This window comes from Jaculus jaculus, chromosome 3 (assembly GCF_020740685.1).
Source record: "Jaculus jaculus isolate mJacJac1 chromosome 3, mJacJac1.mat.Y.cur, whole genome shotgun sequence".
NCBI lineage: Eukaryota > Metazoa > Chordata > Mammalia > Rodentia > Dipodidae > Jaculus > Jaculus jaculus.
Window position 1 is genome coordinate 142,329,164 of NC_059104.1, and position 15,689 is coordinate 142,344,852.

The window sequence follows — 15,689 nt, forward strand, 5'->3', positions numbered from 1 at the left end:
TCCCATCAGTTCTCACATAAAGGCCAGTGGTCTGAAGATATAGCTTAGTGGTACACACACGCACATGCACACTATAATATGTGTGAGGCCCCAGATTCAAATCCCCTATGAAAAAAAAGGAGGAAAGGGATTGGAGAGGTGGGTTAGTGGTTAAGGCATTTGCCTATGACCCAGGTTCAATTCCCCAGGACCCATGTAAACCAGATGCACAAGGTGGTGCATGTGTCTGGAGTTCATATGCAGTGGATGCAGGCCCTTGTGTGCCCATTCTCTCTTTCTCTGCTTCTCTATTTCTCAAATAAATGAAATATGTATTTCCTAAATTAAAAAAAAAGGAGGAAAAAATAGTCAGATCTGGTGACATAGTCCTTTAATCCCAGCTACTTAGGAGCTGGGCATTGAAAACCAGGGATATAAAGAAAAACCAATTACCTTTGTAAGCTTCTGAAATTCTCAAGTGAGGCCAGACAGAAGTTACCTTAGGTTTTTCTCATGCTACTTTTGCTCCCAAATAAACACTCACTGGCATGTGAGTCATCCTAAATGGCTTGTGAAGCACCTAGCATCTAATCCATCACCAGAAAATAAATAGTACAATGGCACCTGGATAAGGTACAATCTAAAACCATTTCAACAAATGCTTCATAGTACCTAGCAATACATGCTGTACTAAAGACATGGGAAGCTTTCCCTCAAAGCAAAACAAATGACTAACTATCAAGCCATGAAAAGCAGTTACAAGTGGGAAGGTTCTCCTCAGAATTCATAAACACACAGAACTAACTAACCATCCCCAGGGAAACTATTTACATACATTTAGACACTAACAAATAAGACTAGTTAGGCCAGGAGTTCCCTTTAAGCCTGTGAGTCTTATATACCTTGAAGACTACAGTATTCAGGATTTTTGGAAGTTCAGTGGAGATTAAAAGGCCTAGTTGCAATCCCAACAGTAAGTGTGAAACTTTACACCCAGTGTCTAGAATAGGAGTTCTTGGATCAGGCCAGAGAGAAGAATAGCAAAGGGCAGGGGGGAGGGGGTAGTTCGAGTTAGGGGTTGTCACTCTAGCCCCAGGTTGGCCTCTAACTCAGGCAGTTCCTCCTACTCCAGGATCCTAAATCCTGAGTTCTGGGATTAAAGACATGTGCCCCTACACCTGGCTTTTCACTGAGGATTTTAGACATGGCTTCCATATTGTGACATTAGTGATGTTTGGGTCTGAAAAAACAGTAATGGGTCGAGGAGGCCCTGTATTCATAGGATGTTTAGCAGCATGCCACACCTACATCCACTAGATGTTGGCAGCACTGCTACCCCTAGTAGTAAACACCAAAATTATATGCAGAGAATGCAGAACCAGAAGAGGGAACTAACACATGCAGCAGTAAGAAGCGGTCACTCGCTGTCTTAGGAAGGTTATTCAGTCTATTCCTAGCTTCCTGAAACACTACTCCTCAATTATCTTAAAAGATGAGTGAAGAAGCTCAATCTAAAATTCTAGAAGACCAGTAGTAGCTTGGCATGGTGGCTCACAATCATAATCTCAGCACTCAGAGGGCCAAAGAGGACTGCCTGAAATTTCAGGACAGCCTGAGCTATAGTGAGTACCTGTCTCAAATACAAAAGAACATAAATAATTCATCAATCAACAACAGACTCAACTCCTACTGTACCAGCTGATATTCCCAAACCCGCCACAATGTAAGAATGAATGAGGTTACTATTCAGATTCTTGGATATAACCCCAAAATGAATGAAATTTTAGAAAGTTCAAGCTGGAAGTCTGGGAATATGATTATCAAGTAATCCCACTAGTAATTCTTAACAAATATATGAGGAATTAAATGCCTACATAAAGCTAAATTCCAAACATAGTTCATTCTTACTAGAAAATCAGACTATTCTAAGAATCAGAACCATCACTTCTTTCCTCTTGACTTTCACAGCAGCCAAATATTGCTTCTGTGAATGTCCAGTAACCTGTATCTGAAATCACGTAAGACTTTCCAGATCCATCACACTGAAGAACTATTTCTGACGGGCGTGGTAGTGCATGCTTTTAATTCCAGCACTGGGAGGGCAGAGGTAGAAGTATCTGTGTGAGTTGGAGACCATCCTGAGACTACATAATGAATTCCAGGTCAGCCTGGGCTAGAGCAAGAAACTACCATGAAAAATCAAAAAAAAAAAAATTGTGTAATCTGCATAATCAAATAAATAAAACCTAACTAGACATGAGAACTTGTTTTGTAAATTATTCAAATTGTTCTCAAACAAAATTTGCATGGAAACTATGCTTAAAATAATTTTAGAAGCTAAAATACTGGGCTAGAGAGATGGCTCAGCATGTTAATGTGCTTGCCTGCAAAGCCTAAGGACCCAGGGTCAATTCTCCAGGACCCATGTAACACATGTGTATAAGGTGGCACATGCATCTGGAGTTCATTTGCAGTGGATGGAAATCCTGATGTTCTCTCTCTCTCTCATAAATAAATAAAAATATTTTAAAATTTTCCTTTACATTTAAAATCCAGAATGAAAAATTAACAACTGTAAGGCACCACTAGACTTACAAATAAGCCATATAAATGAGATTCCCTAAGATCATCACCATATTCTATTATTTTAATGCCGGTTATTAGGTGACAACCACCAAGGAAATAACTGCCACACAGCATGGTGTAAGTGCACTAACTTAGCCTGTGTTAAGTGGTTACCTCTATTAACCAGACGGGAAGGGGAATTTAGAATGGAATATAATTGAATTAAAATTATATCATAACAAAAAAATAAATCATACTAGAATCTAAATGTTTAGATAAATTTTCAGGGTGTAAGTACAGAACCATACTTCGGAAGAAACCACCAGAATGGAAAGCAAAGGAACTCTAAAGTTCTGGAAAAAGCTCCACTAGCATACATTTTAAAAGTATGCCTCAGGCTGCAGTTGTTGTTGACATTTAATACAGCATACAGTAACAATTCCCTTTCCATCAAACCTATATATACTCCTCTTCTCTGAATCATATCCATCTTTATTTCCTGGCTCCAAACTCCTGCAATAAAAAATGGCTTGTGCCCGGCATGGTGGTGCATGCCTTTAATCCCAGCACTCAGGAGGCTGAGGTAGGAGGATCACTGTGAGTTTGAGGCCATCCTGAGACTAAATAGTGAATTCCAGGTCAGCCTGAGCTAGAGTAAAACAATACCTCAAAAAAAAAAAGGCCTGAGGGCTGGAGAGACGGCTTAGCAGTTAAGCGCTTGCCTGTGAAGCCTAAGGACCCCTGTTCGAGGCTCGGTTCCCCAGGTCCCACATTAGCCAGATGCACAAGGGGGCGCACGCGTCTGGAGTTCGTTTGCAGAGGCTGGAGGCCCTGGCGCGCCCACTCTCTCTCCCTCTATGTGTCTTTCTCTCTGTGTCTGTCGCTCTCAAATAAAAAAAAAAAAGGCCTAAAGGGCAATGAGAAGATGGGACAGGTAATTTAAAGTCTAAGGGTTATTAGAAAAGAATCTAGGGCTGGTGAAATGGCTTAGCGGTTAGGGGGTTTGCCAGCAAAGCCTAAAGACCCCAGTTTGATTCCCCAAGACCCACAAGGAGGTGCATGCACCTGGAGTTCGTTTATAGTGGCTAAAGGCCCTGTAATGCCATTCTCTCTCCCTCTCTCTCAAGTAAATAAATAAAAAGAAAAGAATGTAAGAACAGAAAGCATTCCATCAGGAAATGAAAAACACATGGAGATTATGGTGGTTTGATTCAGGTGTCCCCCATAAACTTAGGTGTTCTGAATGCTAGGTTCCCAGCTGATAGAGATTTGGGAATTGGGGGCAGGCTTATGGGAATTCTAGCCAGTTTCCCTTTGCCAGTGGTTGGCACACTCTCCTGTTGCTGTGGTCCACATGATGTAAGCTAGGGGGCTGATGTCCACCCTCTGCTCATGCCATCATTTTCCCCTGCCATCATGGAGCTTCCCTCTTGAGCCTGTAAACCAAAACAAACCTCATTTTTTCCCCACAAACTGCTCTTGGTTGGGTGATTTCTACCAACAATGAGAACCTGACTGCAAGAGATACTGCAAACATATGGAAATACAGGCAAATCTGAAACATATGGAAATATGAAAAATTAAATCCTGAAAGTAGGGCTAGACTTTTGATATTTTTAAAACTCTGAAGTCTGAACTATAAAATCATAAAAATAGATCTCATCTAATACATATAGAAATAAAGTAAAGGAAACCAAAAACACAAATCTTAGCACCATAGTTCTAAGAAAATAAACTGTACCATTAGGCATTAAGCTAAGTCAAATATATTTGAACACTGCTTGGGGTCAGCAGGTAAGAGAACTTACAAGCATGAGGGCCTAAGTTCAATTCCCAGGACCAAGGAGAAAAGCCAGGTGTAACTTCGTCCACCTATAACCCCAGTCCTATGGGAGGTGAAAACAGGAGAAAGATTGAGGCTCACTACTCACTGGGAGTTTCAGTTCCTGTGAAAGGCTTCATGCTCAAGAAAACAACACAGAGATACTCTGTTCTTTTCTGGATGACACACATACGTGCCTGTGGGGACCACCCATCTGCACACACGCGTGCATACACCACACATACACAAAAAAAAATTACTATTGTTGCTTCATTTATATCCAAGTACCAATGTACCACATATGTATACAGTCACCCTTTACCTCAACAGCTAGAGAAGGGAAATGAGGCAGAGGGTTAAACCAGGACTTGGGGGAGGGGAGGTGAGGTGTGTCAGGGTGACTGCCAAGAGCAGAGCTGTGACTCACACAAGCAGCAGCTGTAGTGCAGGAAGACTCATGCTCCCGTAGAAGCTGACTCTTCTTATAGGAAAAATAGATTGCATTTACTGAGTGCTTTCAATGTGCTCTTTGCTAAATACCTTAGACACATATTACTTAATTCTCATGATTACCAGTATCTACATTTTAAGAGAAAATTTATGTGCAAAAATAGCCTAAATTGGGAATTTTGAGTACTAAAGCAAAACCTGAATTGGTATCCATTTTGTACACAGCTTCTGCGTAAACAAAGCTGACTGAGAAACTGTAAAATCAAAACTAACCTTCCATCACCTTATGCAACTCTTCTGCAACATTCTTTCCCCTGAAGATGGGGTGATCCTATTTTCCACAAACTGCAGGACTCCAGTAAAGGAATTTAAGCACTTTTAAAATATGAAATGCAGTTCAGGAGATTTTGAAGTATCAAAACGAGATGGTCGGGCTGGAGAGATGGCTTAGCGGTTAAGCGCTTGCCTGTGAAGCCTAAGGACCCTGGTTCGAGGCTCGATTCTCCAGGACCCACGATACCCAGATGCACAAAGGAGCGCATGCCTCTGGAGTTTGTTTGCAGTGGCTGGAGGCCCTGGCCCGCCCATTCTCTATCTGCCTCTTTCTCTCTCTGTCACTCTCAAATAAACAAATAAAAATAACAACAACAAAAAAAAAAAAACCCAAGATGATACACAGTCAAGCACAGTAATGAAAATTAAAACTGTTTCAGTAAAGATAACATGAACTGCTTCCTTGAATGCTCTCCGCTAGTACGGACCTTGTCCTTCCTTCATGGTGCAATTAGGTCTCAAATGTATCCAGTCTCTACCCCTGAAGTTGCTTAATCAAGTAAAGCTTAGATTGTTTAGAAGCAAAGACTGAAACAGATATTAAGTAAAAATATAAGCAGCATTGTGCTAAGTTACTCATTAAAAAGTAAAACAATACCAAGTCAGGCGTGATGGTGCCTGCCTTTAATACCAGCACTGGGGAGGTAGAGGTAGGAGGATCGCTGAGAGTTTAGACCACCCTGAGACTGCACAGTGAAACTACATAGTAAAACAATGCCAGAACAATTGATGATTGGGCCAAATTCTTGTTATCCGGGCTTTTCATTAATAACCCAAATGTTCCAAAACTAGTAATAATTGACAACTTAGGGGAGGTTGCCCAATCAAGCTGGAATGCACGAAGCAATTACTCAGGTAAAACTACAAACCCCCAAGATAAGCAAGCTAACAAAAGTCCTTTTTACTTGTAAATCAGGCAATGACTTTTAAAAAGTAAAGTTTCAAAAGTGCCAACTGAGTTCTAAAATTTTCAGACAAAGCTGTAAGGTCTACAGGCAGGAAAAAAAATTAATTTACTAGTATTCACTCAAATTTCTCATTAGAAACGTTCAGTGCAACAGATTTTGCAGGACGAATGATAAGAAGATGGACATTTCAAGTACCTTGGGAGCTATCTCCCACAACTGCAGACACAGCTGTATGGAAAAGGGGATCATAAATGATTATCAGACAACTAAAACCTCATAATTATTGCTCATGCAGTAACTTACTACAGTTTCACAATTAAAATCTTAAAACCTGGCATAGTGATGCACGCCTTTAACCCCAGCACTTGGAAGGAAGCGGTAGGAGGATCACCATGACTTCAAGGCCACCCTGAAACTACAGAGTGAATTCCAGGCCAGCCTGACCCTACCTCAAGAGAGAAAAAGAAAAATCCTTACCAAATAGTATGCAGCTGAGAGTGGTAGCACTTGGGAGACAAAGGGAGGAGTATCACAATGAGTTCAAGGCCAGCTTGGGACTACAGAATGAGACCCTACCTGGGAAAACAAATATAGTAATGCCCACCTCCCTGACACTAGCAATGTTGAAATTTGTCTTGCAATTGACAGGGTGTTAGATATCCCATGCTACTCCTGAACTGCCTAAGAGACTGAGGGACCTTGAACTTCTCTAGTCCTACAGACTCCACTTGGGGATCAGACCCATGCTAGACAGGTACTCTACTAACTGAGTTGCATCCCCAACCCTCATTAACTTATTCTTTATAAAAGGTGCAAATCACCAAAGAGCCAAATAACAAACAGTGAGATAGATGTGATAGAGAATCAACATTCTTTACTTGCCTCTTCATGTTACTTTCCACACAGAAGACTCAATAAACCGATCTTCCCAAAATGCTTTTTAACTGATAGACAGTTGGCTCAGCAGTTAAAGGCGGTTATATGCAAAGCCTGATGGCTAGGGTTGGATCCCCCAGTACATATATAAAAACACATATGTAAAGCCGGGCGTGGTGGCGAGTGCCTTTAAATCCCAGTTCTTGGGAGGCAAAGTTGGGAGGATCGCTGTAAGTTCGAAGCCACCCTGAGACTACATAGTGAATTCCAGGTCAGCCTGAACTAGAGTAAGACCCTACCTCAAAAAAAGAAAAGAAAAAAAAAAATCTATGTATGGAGTTTGCAGTAGCAAGTCCCAGATGTACCCATATTCAGATGTACCCATATTCACTCGCTCACTCTCACACACACACACAAACACACACTCCTCTCTCTCGCTCTCTCTCGCTCTCTCTCTCTCTCAAATATATAAAAATATTTTTTAAAAATAAAATGTAGCCAGGCATGGTAGCCTTTAATCCCAGCACTGGGGAGACAGAGGTGTTAGGATCACAGAGTTCAAGGCCATTCTGAGTACATAATGAGTTCCAGGTCAGCCTGGGCTAGAGTGAGACACTACCTCAAAAAACCTTCATAATCCCCCACAAAAAAAAAAAAGTTTATTGAAGCCAGGCATGATGGCGCACATCTTTAATCCCAGCACTTGGGAGGCAGAGGTAGGAGGATCACCATGAGTTCGAGGCCACCTTGAGACGACATAGTTAATTCCAGATAAGCCTGGCCTAGAGTGAGACCTTTCCGTGAAAAACCAAAAACAAACAAACAAAAAAAACCAAAAAAGTTTATTGGCTAATTGGTGAGTTGTAATTAATGTGCTGGACATGTGAATCACATTTTAACTCATAAACTCTACTTGGGCTTAAATATCTGCCATAAAATAGAATGGTTTGTATTCTCCTAAACATAATTGCAATGTTGACTACTTCCTTACATTCCACTAATAAATTTAGGGGTATCTCACAAATGCTAAAAATTTAATATAACCATAATTCAATTTCAAAACACTGAAAGGGAGCTGGAGTAACTATCTTCCTTCTGGTGACAACAGATTAAAATGTTGTAAATCTGTTGACAAGTTTTACAAAATTTAGAACCCTATAGATACTAAATATTTCACAGAGAACACATATGAACATTTTGTTGTTGTTGTTTCAAGGTAAGGTCTTACTCTAGCTCAGGCTGACCTGGAATTCACTATGTAGTCACATGGTAGCCTCAAACTCATGATCCTCCTACCTCTGTCTCCTGGGATTAAAGCCATGCAAAACTAAATCTTCTAAAACATTTAACTCAACAAATTGAAAATCGATAACTTTCAACAGAATTTCTCCCAAAGAACCTCATTAAAACCTAAAAAACTTCATTACAGTGAACTTTACCTTTCACAGATATTTTCAGGAATTTGACATCCATCTTCTCAAGTAAACATCTCTATCTACACTCTTAAGAAACCAGTATGTCTTTTACAGTGATATATTCTAGTAAACTTTTAATGCTATCTACTTCACAAAAGCTTGCTACTGCTAAAATGTTCTGGAAATAAGGCAAGAAAAAATACTTAGTAAATATCAGCAAAAGCAAACACTGCATTCCTCATTGTAGGTATATATTTAAACAATAAGAATTTTTAAAAATCAAAATAGCTAGGCATGGTGGCACATGCCTTAAGTCACAGCACTCAGGAGGCTGAAGTAGGAGGATGACCATGATTGATCACAGGGTGAGTTCCAGGTCAGCATGAGTTAGAATGAGAACCTGCCTTGAAAAAACTACACAAAAACAAAAATATGAAAAACAAAAACTAAGGTCAGGTGTGGTGGTACACATCTTTAATCTCAGCACTTGGGAGGCCACCCAGACACTACAGAGTGAATTCCAAGTCAGCCTGGGCTAGAGCACGATCCTACCTGAAAATAATAATGCTGATGCTGATCATGATGATGGAAGAAATACAATAAAAATAAAAAGCCAGAAATTCTTCCAAGGGTTTCCAAACGAGGTAGACTATGAGAACCAATCACAGAAGTTTACCAGTGCTTAATTAATGAGAGGCTATAAAAAGGCATCTCGGAAGTGTCATTAACACTAGCTTGCATAATATATATGTCTAATACATTGACAACTTTAGGTAAGGTTCCGAAAATATTTTCTACTTAACTACACTACTGTGAACTTTATAAACCACTTATCATATACTGACCTGAGTTTTTCTTCATCAAATGTCACCTGAGAAAATGTATGATACCAAGTAACAATGCATGGGGACAAGTTCAAATAATCTTCCCCTGATGTATGAGCCATGTATAAAAACTGGAGCTTTAACACCAATTATGCCGTTTCACTTAAAAACATCTCACTGACATTGAAATGCTTTTGGTCAATGGGAACAAAATTAAACTCACTAATCTCCTCGCACTGTAGGGATTGAAAAAGTAAAACGCACTGGAATGAGAAAAGCGTAAACTGGAAACTGAGAGAAAAAAACCTAGCTGGATTCAATCTGAAGACTGCCGACTAATGACTCATTTTTCCAAGAAACCGATTCCCAGAAATGAGCTCAGGAATACTCTCGGTAGGGTGTGGATAACTACAGGAAAGACAGAGGCCCGCAACAAAAATCTGCCCGAGGAGGAGCCGCCCACCGGAAAGTCCCACCAGAATTCCCGTCCTTTCCCCGCCCCGCCAGGCCAGAGGAAGCAGCAGCCGGACGCACGGGCCTCACGTCAGCGCGCTCACCCCGCCCTGCGACGGCTGACGTCACGAGGCGGCGCCAACCCGAAGGCGCCGCCGTTGACCCTGCTGTTACCAGGCACGCGCGCAGCCAATCAGCACCCGTCACCAGCGTCGGCCGGCCTTTGAACTCGGCACGGCAACTTCCTGCTGTTTGGCGAGTACACAGTGCAATGCAGTATGTCTGTCAGCGCTGCGGCACAAAGGAACAGCCATTTTGTGACTTAGCTGGACCTGCACCAACATGCCAGGAGCTCGCAGCACTGCTTTCGGCGCTAAGTGCAAAGCTGCCCCAAATTTCATCTTCGGAAGTCCAACGGGGAGATGAGGGGGGGAATGTTTCGGTATTTCGGATTTTAATACGTTTGTTCTCAGCAACCTTCTAAAAAGTCCCGATTTTTTTAAAGTATTATCAGCATCGTAAAATGGCTGCCACTTAAAACCGCCTGTTCCAGTCCAGGAGCATTGCAACATGCCTTTTCTAGTCATCCCAGCCTGAAAATGCTGTAAAGCTGCTGAATAGCTAAGACCTTACCCAACGAGTCGGGCTAGCAAAATCTAGCTCAAAAGCAGAAGTTGATAAATATCTAATAAATGTTCAATTAAGTTGAAATGTAGAGTCCAAGAACACAGAAATATGTACACAGTTCTAAGTTATACCCACATTTACTTCTCCTCAGTTTCCATTCTCGGTTATAGCATGTTATGCAGCTAATTTGGATAAAAAGTGCGTGCACACTTTATGTACATTACTATGCCATAAGTAGACACTTTTACAAATGCCAAGTGTTTAAAATTACATTTTAGACGTAAATTTTAACTGCTGAGCCTTCTCCAGCCAATTAAACGTAAATTTTTAGTCTTCAAAATTATAATATACACATTAGACTTCAGCATTCACTTCAAAGAATATATACAGTTACATAATCACTATTAAGTATTGCACTCCTTTGAAACACAAGAAAACACCACAATACTTAAAACCTGCACTCATTCCTTTGAGTCCTAAAGTAATTCTAAACTTTACTTGCCCGGCAAACAACTTCTTCCCTCCCTTGCAGGATCAAGCTGCAAAGCTGATTTGTGTAGTAATCCCTAAACTCTACATTTTGTGCCATAGGTCTCTTAAAAAAAACTCATGACACTAGTTACAGGGACGACTCTCCACTAAGAGCTCTGAAGTAACAATCCACTATATATGACAACGCTAACGTCCTTTAGGCTTTACAATGTTGAGAGGAAATGATGTCACAAGTATGTACATGTAGTAATAATGTATGCAACTTACAATAGCTGTAATTTAAAAGTAATGCCTTTTCAAGTCGGGTATTTCAGACATTCACCAGATATATGACTCTCAGTATAGTTGGCAAAAAACATTAAAAACATACTTCTTTAGCTGTGAACTCTAATATCAACTGCATGACACCTTCCCATTCATTTTCCAGAGTAAAGAGACTATTAAAAGAAAAGCAGCAGAGCTGTGTTTAAGGTTATAGAGCAAATGAAACCACAAATATTGCATAAGAAAGCCAAAACCATGTGAGAATATGCAAATCATACTCCAGGGAGTTAACTTCAGTATTGAGTCTAATAATTTGTCAAATATACCTGGGGGCTTCCTATTTCTTCAAATTGTTACTTTCCAGAAAAATCAATTTAGGAATCCGTGAAGAAGTTTTTGTCCCATATATATAGCCCAATGCAAAAAAGCTACAAAACAGTGACAACTCAATTTGAAAAGAAACTTGGAAATACATTTTTAAAGGCTCAAAATATTTTTAGCCTAAGGCCAAAATTTAACATTTATAATAAACCATATTCAAAAACTTCCAAACTGGAAAACCCTTAAACAAAATTAAGTAAAATCAAAAATGTTTAGAAAATATCACATAACCAATCACATCCTAATTAGTTGCATGATTTAAAAATTATGACAATTCATAAGAACACATCAAGAACTGCATTTGTGTACTTTTTAAAAAATAAAGATAAAGACAGAGGTCATACAACAAAAACATCGCAGAAGCTTTATTGCTTAAGTCACTAATAAGCTAGGCCAAGGAATGTAAAACAAATCATGATTTGAATGAACAGTACACTTGTAAGCTTCAGAAGATAAAGCATTCCAGATGACTGTCGATATAAATCAATAAATTTAAAGCTGTATCAACTAAAATGTGAGTATAAAATAAATCTACCAAAAGAAAGCAGTCTTAATATAAGCATACAAAAACAAACATTTAAACATAAATTATACAGTACATATTTAAGTCACAGTAACACAAAGCCAAAGTATTTTAACAGCATTCCAGGATTTCTGGGTTACAGGTTTTGAGTTCATCAATTCAGGAACTATAACCAAGGTTTTGATAAATCATCAAAATTTCCTAAAATGTCAAGTGTATCAAATGAAATGTAGAATCAAATAAAAATATAAACTGAAAGACATCAATCAGAGGGTCCTATTTGTGATTTCATCTTTAAATGTACTTTTTTTCATTCATATAACTTTCTCAAATGTCTATTTACTATAATTTACTACTACAAGGCTCCTCTATGGCCCTCAGTTACAAGTTTGAATATCCGAGATTCTTCAAAGAAAAAAATTTGCCTTGTATGTAAAATGGTGCAATGCAGCAATGGCTAAACAGACAAGGTCATTTTTCTGCAGCACAAAAACCTAAAAACTGAAATTTACTTACAAGAAAAACTGTAGTTTACTGGAAAGGCCCGTTTGAATAAAGGTAGCATACCTTTTGACTGCTGTAAGGGGCCTTATGTCACAACTCAACTTTCATAAATTGCTACCAAAAAATTAGGGTGTGGCATATAGCAATCTCAAGGTCACGCTTTAAAAATCGAACCCAAGTTAGAAAAATTCTTATAACAACACAGACGGCAATCCAGGTCTGTTAAAGTAAACAACTGTAAGCTGAGGTTTCCAAAAAAAAAAAAAAACAAAAAAGGAAGAAAGTTGATAGCTCATACCTCGATGCATTGCTGTGTAGCGAACTGTCCTCCTCTTGGCTTTTGTCCTTATTTCTCATCATCTTTTAATTCTTAAATATTAAGGGGGAGGGGAAATCTGTGTTTGCTTTGAAGTCCTGTGCCCAGGTATTTACTGTCAAAAGTTGAAAGAAAGGTAAGGTCCCAGTTTCTAAGGATGATTTTTATTATCAGGAACAAAGTCCTGACGATGTTAACGATATTCATGTAATGCAACAACGGCAAGCACCAAAGAGCAAAATATTTCTATTTTTTATTTTTTACAAGGGGGGAGGGTAAACCAAACGGTAGAAGCATCGCTATCAGTAGGGAAAGTTTCCCAAAGTAACACACTGAATACAAATAACAATCTCTGTATCTTATTGCGTCATCCAGGAATTTCTCACATTTACAGCAAATAAAGCAAACTACAACATAAAAATCTTTGAAATTATCGCTAATTATAGTGAACTTACCTGATCCATGTATGTCCAAAGCAAGAGTGCTATCTAGTAGTAGAAAAATCTCACATCCAAAATAATTAAAAATAAAGCCAAAATTCTACGTGAAAAAAACAAAAATTAAATGAAATAGTCTCCCAATATGTTAACTTGTCAAAAAATAAAGCAATAATTAATACTAAAATGAGTCCGGAAGGAAAAAAAACCTCATTAGGAGAGCGCACAAAAATGGAGGTGCGCCATGGCTTCTAAGCTGGAAAAAACAACGACCTGGGCTCGCAGTACGGCAGCTTCTTTCCAACAAGGCACGAAAAAAAACCTCCCAAAAGCTGCTTTTCTCCCCAAAAAGGGTTCAAATCGACCCCAGCAAGCGACTAGGAGAGACAGGGGGCTGTGGGTGCCCCCTGAGGCTGCCCGAAAGTTAGGGAAAGTTGCGTAAAGTGAGGCGAAGGCAGGGAGCAGAGCGCGCTCTCTCTAAGGCACAGCCGCCATCTAGAGCCTCCTTCCCAGCTCTGAGAGCTCTGCCTTTGATTGACACTCTCTACATTTACCCCACAACTCAGGTGATGTACCATAGACCCACCCCTTCATCTCCACCAAAAAAAAAAAAAAAAAAAAAAAGATCCTCCATCCATCCCAGGGAGCCTGAAGACCCCCACCCCCACACCTCCCTGCCCCTCCAGACCACCCCACTAACAGGAGGGGGAAGGGCTTCTTAACCCCCTCTGGCTCAGGCACCCTTTTTAAGCCAGAGAGAAATGTAATTTGTTCCTTTTGTCTAAAGATCTGCTAAATATTTCAGTCCTAGAGCTAAAATAACTTCCTCCCTGGACAGGAAGTGGTGTTTTATCAAGCCATTTTGAAATAAGGATAATTCTAAGAGAATCTAAAGCCCAGCTTAAGTACTAATCTTATAAAAAATTAACCCCTCCATGGGTAAAATGGGTTGTAAACGGATGCACAACTCAATCTGAAAATTTAAATTCAAGTCTTGCCTTCTTCATGAAGCTTAAAAACCACCTAAAGACAAAGTTTAAGGGGGAATTTTCCAACCCAACTGGAAGAAAGGGGTAATTTTTACAACTCAAGAGCGCCTCCCTAGTGTTCACTAGCAGTAGAGCAAATGGTAAAAATTTTTCCCAAGAATTTCAGTATCTTTTACTTCCACAAAATTCTTTAACCCATTATGTAACTTTGGTAACTTCGACTATTCAAATTACTCAAGATCACAATAAATTAATTTCCCATACAGATTCAGGCAAAAATCAAGCACTTAAAATTCAAGAACATGCATAGACCAACCATGGTCACCTTCATATCAGAAAATCAAGAAAGTCCAAAACCAAAACCAGAAGAACCAGTATATCCCAACATCTAATATTTCAAATCAAATTCTAGGAAAACACCCATTTCAACAATTACAGGACAGTAGCAATAGGCCATAACTGAGAGCAAATTCTCAAAACAGTGTCACAAAACAAATTCTCCTAAAGATCAAAAACATGGCACAACTCTAGACAAAATTACCAGTATCAGAAACAATTGCTCAATGTTCTCTCATAACCATACAGAAAAGTAAATGCCACCCCTAAAAACAAATCAACTTTCCTTACTCAACACAACTTACTGGACAAAACCATGTCTTGCTCTATGGAAATCCATTTTTATTTACCACCACCAAAAACAAAAAAGCTGAATCTAGGTAAATATAACAACATCCATAATCAAGTTTCAATTGTACAAAAAGGTAATTTTTGTACCAAAGTTCAAAATTCAACTTTTTCATATATATATAACCAACCAACCACCCACCACACATCAAAGAACATTGCTTGTATATTAACCATGGGTGTGTTCACTATGGTACTTGACATTAACAAAAGATTATTCTTTCTTCTCTGTAGTCAGGATATAACCAGTGATTCATTTGGTCAATCAAAATAAAACTTATCACACCATTATAATAGTTACTGAAACTGGTATTAGTAAGTTAGCAATAGATCAAATCCTGACAACTCTATTCAACCATAGGTAATCTATAGCATGGTGTAATTTATATTCTAAACTCCCAAATGAATAAAGGATAAGTAAATCTTAAATGTACATAAATTATGTAAACTGTCACTAGAAAGACTTAAGTCATTTTGTGTATACCCTAGGACAAATCCCAATAAACTATTAAAACAGTAAGAAATAAGAGATATTTGCATCATTTAAATATTCAGATGAGTACTGTTACATGCCGTTTTTTATAATCCTGAAGAACTATAGTAAAAGCAACCATTTTTATCAACACAAAGTGTAATCTCACAGCCTGAGTTTGTAGGGAAAAGTATATTATTTGAAAAGTCCATTCAAATATCTTGACACAGTCAAGACTTACTACTCACTGACTAAAAATCGCTTTGCAAAGCATTTCAAGAAAGCTCAGAAATTTAATGCAATTATTTAAAAAAATAAAATAAAGAACAAACAAAATTGCACTAACAAAATGAACAATCCTCGAAGTAGATACAT

At 38.9% G+C, this 15,689-nt stretch overlaps 1 protein-coding gene across 5 annotated transcripts in view; it reads right to left on the minus strand.

The window, feature by feature from the left end:
* Chd2 (chromodomain helicase DNA binding protein 2) overlaps window positions 1–13,736 on the minus strand; it is a 144,620-nt gene extending 130,884 nt beyond the window's left edge. For 2 of the 5 annotated variants that reach the window (XM_045144942.1, XM_045144940.1), the window contains exon 1: window positions 9,194–9,547. In XM_045144942.1, the coding sequence (XP_045000877.1) occupies window positions 9,194–9,294 (101 nt within the window). In that variant the 5' untranslated portion in view covers window positions 9,295–9,547. Of the gene's footprint in view, window positions 1–9,193; window positions 9,555–12,714; window positions 12,848–13,187 lie in introns of those variants that run through there. The other 3 variants (XM_004658164.2, XM_045144941.1, XM_045144943.1) reach the window with 3 other exon arrangements.
* Window positions 13,737–15,689: the final 1,953 nt, after the last annotated feature.